Raw genomic sequence first — 10681 nt, 5'->3', positions numbered from 1 at the left:
TCATTACCATGTGGAGAGTCACAAGCATGTTGAGCAACATGGACCTACTCCATTCACTATGTTAAAATTAGTGTACAGTGAATCCTCGTTTTTTGCGGGGGTTTCATTCTGAAAAGAACTCGTGATAGCAAAATCCGTGAAGTAGTTACCTTTATTTTTTTTACAATTATTATACAGCTCAATTAAATACTCCACACTGAAACCAAAGAACAAAACCTGTTTTCAGGTCAGCAGATATGCGTGTGCATCAATCAGGGCATTAATGTAATCAGGAGTCATGTCATTAAAGCCGTCTCCTCCAAGCTATCTTACGACATTCACAGCTGTATCTACGACAGAGCGATAAATCTTTTGTGCTGCCTCTGGCCACAGTTTTTTCCAGCAGGCATTCAAAGTTTCAGTTTTCATCTCTTGGAATGGCCAAGCTGTATTGGTATATCTAAATACCGTAACGTTATTGACAGGTAGAGAAGAAGCGCGGAGACTGTTGAGCCAATCAGGACGCAGAGCACAATGCATTGTGAAAAAAAACTGCACAAAAAAATCCACGAAGCAGCGAGACTGCGAAAAGTGAACCGCGTAAACACTGTACGTATAAGCTAAAATGAGCCAAAATGCTAATATTAGCCTAAATGTTGCCATTCAATATTCAACGCAAAAGTAAAAGTACTTTGTGGCAGTTTGTTGCAAGAATAAAAACGCTCATCTCTTACCACAAAAGTATTAGCAAGTAATATTATTGATTATAAAAGACAAGCTCTTTTGAAATACTGCTTATCTGATACTTCTCAACAATAACGGAGTAGTTGGTCAATTTTTCAGAAAAGTGAAGATGTTTTTTTTGTCATTGGTGGTAAATATGTTATTTTAACAGACATTCAACACAAAAGTAAAAATCAGATTTATACTTAGTGGCAGTTCATTACTATGAAAAAAATCCTAATCTCTTAACATCAAAGAAGTAATGTTACAGTTTGTGACCACAAGGTCTTTTGAAATACACACAAGAAATTTACAGTTGGTAAATTTTGCAAAAATAAAAATCAGATGTTTACTTCGTGGCACTTGGTTACCAGAAAATGCGCTGTCTCTTAGCAACAGATTAACAACAAATATTGTTATTGTTGAAAAAAACAAAAGATTTCTTCTGCTCTTTTGAAACATTTATCTTACGCTGCTAACTACAATAGGAATTGTGCAGTTGGTGAATTTTGAAGTGGGGAAAAAAAAGTTTAGTCATTGGTGGTAAATATACGATAAAACAAATTCAGCACAAAAGTACAAATTTTATCTACACTTTGTGGCAATTCCTTAACAGAAAAAAATGCTCATATCGCAACACCAAATTACTTATTTTTTATAAAACATAAGCTATTTTGAAATGTTGCCTCACTGCGCCTTAGACACAGGAAATTTATAGTTGGAAAATTTTGTACAAGTAAAACTCATACATTTACTTTGTGGCACTTGGTTGCCAGAAAACGTGCTCTTAGCAACAGATTAACAACCATTATTGTTGTTGTTGAAAAACTATATATTTTACACTACTAACTACTTGACAAGAATTGTGCAGTTGGTGAATTTTTTAGAAAGGTGAATTTTATTTTATTTTTTGTCACTGGTGGTAAATGTACTAAGAAACAGACATTCAACACAAAAGGAAAAATCTGATTTATACTTTGTGGCAGTTCGTTACCAGATAACGCGCTCATCTCATAGCAACACATTAACAACAAATATTGTTATTGTTCAAAAAACATAAGATTTCTTCTGCTCTTTTGAAACACTACTTATCTTATGCTACTAACTACTTAAGAATTGTGCAGTTGGTGAACTTTTCAGAAAAGTGAAAATTTGTTTTTGTCATTTCTGGTAAATGTATTATAAAACAGACATTGAACACAAAAGTAAAAATTTGATTTACACTTCGTGGCAGTTCGTTAACAGAAAAAAATGCTCATCTCTTAACACCAAATTAATTATTCTTTATACAACATAAGCTCTTAAAATACTGCTTATCTGCTTAGACAGAAGAAATTTATAGTTGGTAAATTTTGCAAAAGTAAAAATCTGATTGATACTTCGCGGCAATTCGTTACCAGAAAATGAGCTCATCTCTTAGCAACAGATTAACAACAAATATTGTTATTGTTCAAAAAACATTAGATTTATTCTGCTGACTAGACTTTGACTAGGCCCCCTCCAAAACCTTCATGCTATGTTTAGCTATTTAGAGATGGACTTGCTGGTGTTGTAACTTTATATATTGCAATTGTGTCACTAGATGACACAATATGCAAAGAGTTCCTAATAAATATCGGCAAATAACACCAAAATCTTTTCTTTTTAAAAAAAAAATCTAACTATGTTGTTGTTTTCCTCTCTGTATGAACCCATAACTACTTCTAAGCCAAAGCTATCAAGCCAACCCCCCAAAAATGAAATGATTGCTTCTCGTCCAGCAGATGGAGCTCAAAAATAACTCAACACAAAGCAAACAGACAAAGCACATTGTGCATCTGTCCTTCCGCATCTGATCAGTCATAACTCCGGACCCATTCTCCATCTGTTTCCCTTCAGGGATGCAATAAGGGACTCTTTATTAAACCTCAGGCAGAACCAAAAAGGTGAATCAGAGGTGAGCAATAATCGAAAAATGCCACTTCGGTTGGCCGGGAGTCTTAATTGGATGAAATGAAAACGTTTCAAATGCCTCAGGCATCTTTCGCGGCGTCATCTCTGAATGACATTTTGGCAATCATTTGTCTTCGGCCCACGTCCGCCACCCCAACAGGACAAATACGCAAGCGGGTTCAAACTCCACCAAAGCACTATTCATGCCATGTTTTGTCACTGTCAAAAGTTTCCTAACTTTTCTAGAAGTATGTGGGCAGATTTTTGATGAGTTTATTTTTATGATTGCCTTTATAAGAATCATATTTAAATATGATTGATGTTAAGACTGGAAGTTGTTCAAGCATGAATGGCCTGTTTAAGGTCCCGCCACAGCATCTCAATGCAATTTAAATTTAGACTTTGACTAGGCCACTTTAAAGTCTTCCTTTTGTTTAGGAGATGAGCTAGTGGTAGTGCTTGTTGAATCAATTTCCTGTTGTATGACATAAGGTCATAAACTGAAGCGATGACATTCTCCATCAGACTTTTCTAACAGAGGTTCCTTAAAAATGACTTGCAGCATAAGAGTGAATTTAATGACTGATGGATTCAAAAGCAAGTTCATCCCATTTATTGTAGCTTAGTCTCTGGCTAAAAGAGGGGGGAAAAACTAAAGAATGCTATAAAATAAACTATTGCAAATATAATATAATATATTGCCATTATTCAGCCTGCCTCACCACCAGAGGAAAGAAATCGCTCATGTTTTCTCTGGTAAACAATGAACTATTGATTTCTCTATGTTTGCCAGATAACAGCAGACGATAGAGAATAAGCCGTGGTTGGGATTTCTTTTGAGTTATCCATCATATTCCAGAAAAATCTGATACAGAAAAATCTGACCAATACAGATACAGATATTTATGCCAAGCATTTTTCTTGATAATGTTTTCTTTAAAGAAAAAAATATGTGTCTAAAGCTCTTGACCATCCTAGACATGCTTGTCATTAGCCTCCCCAATGCTAATGCCAAGGCAATCCAATGGGTGACCAGCCTTGGCATGCTAACCTCTAGCCTAACCAATGCTAATGTAAGTGAGTAGTCTCTTTCTCATTTGCCAGCACTGACTTCTCTGATATTGGTCCTATTAATCACATCAGTTGCTGACTTCAGAATAGATATGGCCTCTTGCAACAAGGAAGTAACCACTGCTAGGTGCAATAGTCTTAATTTGGCCCAAATCTCCAATGCCTGTATCACTGTAATTTTGGAAAATTATATAATTTAAATAATTTTGGAAAGCCCAGATAATAATTCCATAGCTTTGGAAGCTTCTGGTAGGTTAATCCGCAGCACTTGACTAAATTAAAGGCACACCTGGGTGACACCTTAAAATGCACTGCTTCCTTGTGTGTTGTGTGTCCCAGAGATGAATGCGCTTTGTTGGAAAACGTATAGAAAGCACTACTTTACTGTGATGTAATAATATTTTATATATTCAAGATGGCTTCAGGTAACATTAGCTTCAAATGTAGGCAAGAAGCAGATAAGCAACATTTTACTAAAAATAACTGTACACACTTCATCACAATCCCTGCTGTTTCTGCCTCTCTGCAGCTTGGAACTCACATTTGACTCTGAAGTATTTTGGCTATAGAAGCTTGGTAAATTTGATTGATCTAATTTTTAAAAAGGACCTTTATGGGAACAGAATTACATGCAGGATGTTCAGCCAGATTTGAGAATCATTTGGACCATCTGCCCGTCACCGGTTGTGGATTTTCAGCACAGTGACCACGCTTAGAGCACATCTTCTTTTCATTTCGGGAATGTGTGGTTTTACAAATGAGCAACAAAACTGGAGCATTTATACACAGAGGGGTTTTATCACTCTATATCAATGCTGAAGTATTCTTGCACTTTTGTGTTTGTGACCTTTTGCAGTCGATATCTTTGCAGAAACGTTCACACAAACAATGGAGACATTTACCAATGGTCCAACTGAAGCCTTTTAAATCTTCGGTCAGCCTTTTACTCTTTTTTGCTTCTCAGATCTTTAAACACAAAGTTTGGGTCAATGCCCATGGATCTCTATTAATCTCCTCTATATTTTTTTCTTCAGATCTGTTTTCCCTCCAAGCCAACAACTTGACACACACAAAAACATGGCAAACCGTCTTCTTCCCCTGGGGCACCTTCAAATCACCTCTCTGAATAATTCAGCCCGCTTGCTTTGTTCATCGATCCCTCTATTCACATCTCCCTCACGCAGACACATCTTTCACTTAACACACACGCCGGGAAGAAACGTAATATGTGCCGTTCATTCCAATTCAGCACCGCTTCAAATCTGCACTTCCCCTTACTAATTCCAACTATAGGCTGAAGTTCGCTTTGATTTTTGGATCATTGCAAGAAAACAAATGAATTCTAAAGATTTGAATCTGTCGTTCATGGGACTGATACACAAATGCCAAAAGTATTTCAGGATCTGGGTTCAGTACAATGTCCATCAATCATCTATACCAGCTTATCTTTGCAGGGTTGCAGAAAAGTGTGCGGGGCAGTTATTGGGTGAGAGGCAGTGTACACTCTGGACAGGTTGCCAGTCCATCACTGATGACACACTGAGGGGAAGCTCTGTTGATGCTGGAAGTTACTTCCAGTAATGATGGTCAACTGAGATTTCTGCAGTGGTTTCCAAACAAACGTAGGTAGTAATTGTGGAAACTGACGCTGCAGAGAATGACTGTGGTAGGTATTCAGCTCAAGGAAGTCCCTTGAGGAACCAAAGATTTTAGAATGTGTGGCATTCATATGGCTTGAAGCAAATAAAAATAGAGGCTTGAAGACATAACAAGGGTCAATCATCAGGTGAAGAATTGTGGTCCAACAGTCCGCTTTATTCCCAGCAGCATTCAGGAGAAGGTTCCAGTCAATCTGGCGGAAACCTGCAGTTCAACAGTTATTAAAATACACCCAAACACACTTTCACTCCAGAAACATGACAGCTATATTTCCTTTGGCTTAGTAATTTTTAAAGTCTTACCACAGACTCTCAGTTTAATTTAGGTCTGTATACATTGGGATAAATTGCACATATGTGGACTCTGCATACTAATTAGGTGACTTCTGAAGGCAGCTGGTAAAAAATAAATAAATAAATGGGGATGGACACAAAAGTATTCCACACTGGTCATTTGTGAGAAAGCTACCCCCTTCTGTACAAATATCATCCTTGGTGCAGCTGTGCAGGGCCTTAGCCCCTGGTAAGTTCCTCCCATGGTAAATTGGCCTCAAGGGAAGGACCAAGTGAATAATGATTTAAGACTTTAATGAGTGGTAGACTACAGATTATGTTTACCCCCAGGTGTCAGGAATGGGAGGTAGAACTCACTGGGGAATGGTTGATGGTCGAGACTAGGCTTTGGGGTTTGCATAGGCCCCATTACCTGAGGGGATGGATATTGCGGTCAGGTGCAGTGGAAGCCTGGTAACAGATGAGAGCGATTACCCTGGTGTACTAATAATCATAATTGGACTCCAGGGACAGGGAATGTCGTTCAGCCCCGAGCTGGCGTGTGAAGTTGAGCATTACTAGATTGATATAGTTGGTGTTCCCTTTGCGTTTTGTTTGCCCTCTGGAATCCTGGAGACTGGTCTATCTCCTACTATTGTGTTGCCCAGGGAGAGACACTAGTTGAGTGTAGGGATATTTTCAAGCCCCTAGCAAAGCATCTTGATGTTTTCTGTTCTTATCCACCAAAAAACTTTTCAGAGTACTCCTCAGTCTTGGAGTCTCTGTTTGGTGCCCTGGAAGGGGATTCCCATGTGCACCTGGGGGACGTAGTTCCCATATGGGCAGTGATGGGGTATGTTTAGGGGGTTTATTGGGAGGAACATTCTCCTAGATCTGAATCCAGGAAATGACTTTTTATTGGAGATCTACACTAGGCATTAGAGGTCCAGAACAAACTTCACAGTCACATACAAGGTAATTCCCAAATGTACTTTGTACCACACAAGCTTGGGCCAAAGGTCCATATCAATTCTATAATCAAATCAAGACTTGGGTGAAGAAGAAAAGTCTAGAAATTTAAACTGATCACCACCTGGTTTGAGTTGGATTGTGGTTAGAATGAACTGAGAACATGTGGCCAAGATTTTCAAGGAGAGAGTTACTCTCATATACCAGAGGATAGTGTGGATGTGGAGTCCGAATGGGTTATGTTTAGTATTTGTTGGATGACGTCAAAGATGCCCCTTCTAACCTGGTTCTCTTCACGATGCTCATGGGTGAAATCTCAAGATGCACTGTTGTACAACTCGTAGACATTTTTTGTTGCATGTTTGGACATTGTCTAACACCATTCATCTTTTGGATACTTTACAAGGGCTAGACTAAATGTAGACAGAGTGGTTGCTCTGAAGATAAAGCTTTCAGCAATCAGCTTTGAATCGCTGAATTCCGCAGAAAAGTTAAATGTTTCATGATTAAACTTGTGTAGTCAATAAGCTTTCCATAGTAATAATAAACTAACCACCATGTGTACCTTTTGAGCACCTGATGTAGTCTGATCTGGTTTGTAATAATGCATCATTGTGAGTATTAGTTCTAACAATACTAATTACTTGGAATACCTGTTGTTGTATTACTGTGTATTTCTGAAGAAATCAACTGCAGATGGGTATTTATAATCTTTATTCTGCCCAGTTAGTCTCAACAGACCCAAATCTTTTCACCCCCAAATGATAAAGAAATCAGATGAACAAGAAAACAAACAGAAAGAGCTCTCTGCAAAAAATTTGGCATACAGTATGAATATTGCGTTATTACAGTTTTACAAACAAATGTACAACAAATACGTCATAAATAGGCTCTTGTTGGGTGACAGTGGGGAGCCAGCTTGGCGTGTTTCTTTTTTTTTTTTTCCCCTTTCCATGGAGGAGAAGCTGCTTCCTCTTATGAGGCGTACTCAAACTCTTCTGCACTGCGACGGCCAAAATCCATCCATCCAATATAGTCCCTGTCCGCTATCCGATGCTTGGTGTCCAGACCGCCACCTTTTTTCTGGGCCATAGAGTTTCTACGCACAGAACCTGGAAGCAGAGATGGGAGCAGGGGAGAGATTGTGGGCGGAGGAGAAGAACAAAAGTCAAGTTAGTATTCCTGAGTGCAGAGAGATCTTCTTGGAGTAGAACTTTTATTTCACCGAGAACCTCTGACAGACCTGACTCTGAACACAGCTACGACACTAGAGATGTTTACCCTCTCAAGCTGAATTATTCAAAAGATATGTTCACTGGTTGGGATGAGATGAGGCTTTCAGGAAGACAAACATCAAAAAGTTGATGTTTGCCTTTAAATTCTGTTTGCCTTCAAACAGAATTTAGCAGAAAACTGAACCAGCAAACAAATCACAGATGTTTAACACAACTTAAGAGTTTACGCCTTCGAACCAGCTTCTGTGATCTGAAGATGTTTGGATTTTACTTTTACTCCTTTCTGGATCTGCATCTTAAACTTATTTGCTCCGTGAAAACCCACACACAAATAGAAACCACATTCACACGCCAAAAGAAAAGGAAGCTACAGCAGCAATGGCTGGATTACAGCCTGACAGCGCCTCATTAGCCTGTGCATCCACATGACCGCACATGAATGTGGACAGATGCGAGCCTCCCGTTTCTCCAACCAGCCCTCGCACCCTGTGACACCCCAACGCTTTGCTCAACCTCTCTTGTCTCTGATCTCCTGAATTCCCAGTTTTCAACTCATTCAATTCCAAGTGAAGGGGAAGCAGAGCCGCTATCTGTTCAGTAATCAATCCCGGGTTCGCAGAGATGCACTTTTCACTCCACCCACATCCTCCCACGCATCTTTCTCTCTCTCACACACACGCACACACACACACACACACACACACACACGCACGCACATACACACACAGATATCTTCCTCAGCTTGCTGCTAAGCTGAGGAGACTGGCCGCAGGAGGCTCGACAACGACACCTCCCACACCGAAACTTGCAAGTGAACAGCGAGAACGCGAGCAACACACCCACCGACACCCAGCGAACAGAGAGGCGCGCTCAGCCCCGTACGGTGTTGCATTTGAGTTTCAGCGTGCCCTTTTGGCTTCTTGAGGATCTCGGCGTCTGACTTAACAGCTTCCAAGTTTTGGGTTTTTTTTTTTTTTTTTGGTTTCTTGATGATTATGCATATTATGAAAGAGTCGGGGAGCTAAATAGCTGCTTCATTGTGGCTAAAGAAAAAACATCTTAATGTCTGGCATGAAAAAATAATATTTATTTCATTTTTTTTTTCAACAGACCCAAGTATTCCTTTTTGAATTGGATTATTATTTTAGTTTTTAAATAATTGATTAATGAATGAATTTATCTTTATCTTTAAAGAAAGGATGTTTCTTTATCCTTGTTTCAACTAAAGTAAAAAACTGGCTTGGTTGCACTACTCAAATAACCATGGAAAATAAAGGCACTTTTTATATTTTCATTCGTTTTGACCAATAAATTGGCCACTTGCTCTTTTCACACAGATTTAAAAGAGGAAAAAAACATGATTATAACCTAAACCCTGCAGCTCTTCAAACTTTTAGATATTTTTTTATTAAATTAAAACAAGTAAGTTCCATCAATGGTTCTACTTAGACAACAAAAAAACAAAACAAAACAAAAAAACTCTTAATTGAAGATGCAGAAAATATCCGCTTTGAAGCTTCGAGGAGAATCTTTTCGATCATATTTCCTACAGTTCACTTTGGTGAAATTGTTCTACACGAAGCTCTGATGCACACACAGAGAGAGCGAGAGAGAGTCAGGAAATGTGAGATCCTGATGTGTGCATCCCTTCTACCGAGGAGATCAGTGCTGGACATAAAAGAAAAAAAAACACTGACAACAAAAGGAAAGATGGGGGAAAAAAATGAAAGTCAAGTGATTAGAAGCCAGATTCAGACTTAAATCGTATGAGAGGATCAACAGGAAGGCTGCTCACCCAGGAAGACCCTTTTTCAAACCACAAAAGCTTTCCAGAGCCACTAATTCATTTTACAAAGCTGCCTTTGCAGTAATTAGCCATGACCCAGGGGAGACGAATGGCTGGGAAAAAATGCACTTGTGTATGAAAATCAACATTGTTGCAAGTGCAACAAGACGTTTTTTTTCATGTTTGTGCACACACAGCAAACCCCAACATCAAAACCCTCTCTCTCTCTCTCACACACACACACACAAACACACACCTTTCCTGGAGGAGATGAGCCTGGCCAGCAGTTCGCTGAGGTTCGCGCGGGAGTCTGCGTCCTCCTCAGCCTGAGAGAAGGGCTTCAGCTGGGGGCTCGAGCGGCTGTGTCGGAGGTGGGTCTCCCCCAGGGTGGGGGCGTCAGCCTCGAAGACGGCTGCGGAACCGACACACACACACACACACACACACACACACACGCACACACACACACACACAAAAACATGAGGTCACGCGCTCGGATCTGAAAACTTGGATTTGCCGGAAGGCGCCCGTGTACCTTGAGAGGGAACTGAGAAGTAGCGCTGGTCCTCATCTACGGGCTGGGGGGAGAAGGGCAGCCCGAAGCAGCTCGAACACAGGACCGCCAGCACAGCGCACACACACAGTCCGACAGTCATCTGAAACACAGAGAGGAAACGGCTTGTTTTATTCTTTTAGGTGTAATCTCCCACGATGAGGCGGCTCGGACCCTCTGCCAGGCAACCGCTCCTCCACAGGAATAAAAAGAGATTAATCTGACTGCAGTGAGAGTCAGAATATTCACACATTCATCCACAAAATATCAGCTTCTATCACAGCAGGTGAGATGGACCTGGGGAACCTGAATACGGTTTGCAGCAGGTCAAACTGACCTAAGAAATAAAAAGATAAAAACTCTTGGTCTATTTGTCATCAGGCAAAATCTCCAAGACAAATCTCTATGAATGAAATCCGTAAAGAATTACAGTTTTATTCACAAATTCAATTTAACATAGTTAAAGATGGAGAGTTAAAGACTGACTGGGGAAAACTCCCTC

At 39.9% G+C, this 10681-nt stretch overlaps 1 protein-coding gene across 1 annotated transcript; it reads right to left on the bottom strand.

The window, feature by feature from the left end:
- Positions 1-7302: 7302 nt before the first annotated feature.
- cckb (cholecystokinin b) lies at positions 7303-10449 on the bottom strand. Its single transcript, XM_015009669.2, has 3 exons — positions 10162-10449; positions 9883-10038; positions 7303-7717 (listed from the first exon to the last, which is right to left on the bottom strand). The coding sequence occupies exons 1-3, from the start codon at positions 10280-10282 to the stop codon at positions 7581-7583; spliced, it is 414 nt and encodes a 137-aa protein (XP_014865155.1). The 5' UTR covers positions 10283-10449; the 3' UTR covers positions 7303-7580.
- Positions 10450-10681: the final 232 nt, after the last annotated feature.

Source organism: Poecilia mexicana, unplaced genomic scaffold (assembly GCF_051168715.1).
Source record: "Poecilia mexicana isolate PSO_F unplaced genomic scaffold, ASM5116871v1 scaffold_11, whole genome shotgun sequence".
In the NCBI taxonomy this organism is placed as follows: domain Eukaryota; kingdom Metazoa; phylum Chordata; class Actinopteri; order Cyprinodontiformes; family Poeciliidae; genus Poecilia; species Poecilia mexicana.
This window is presented reverse-complemented; position numbering and strand designations above follow the sequence as displayed.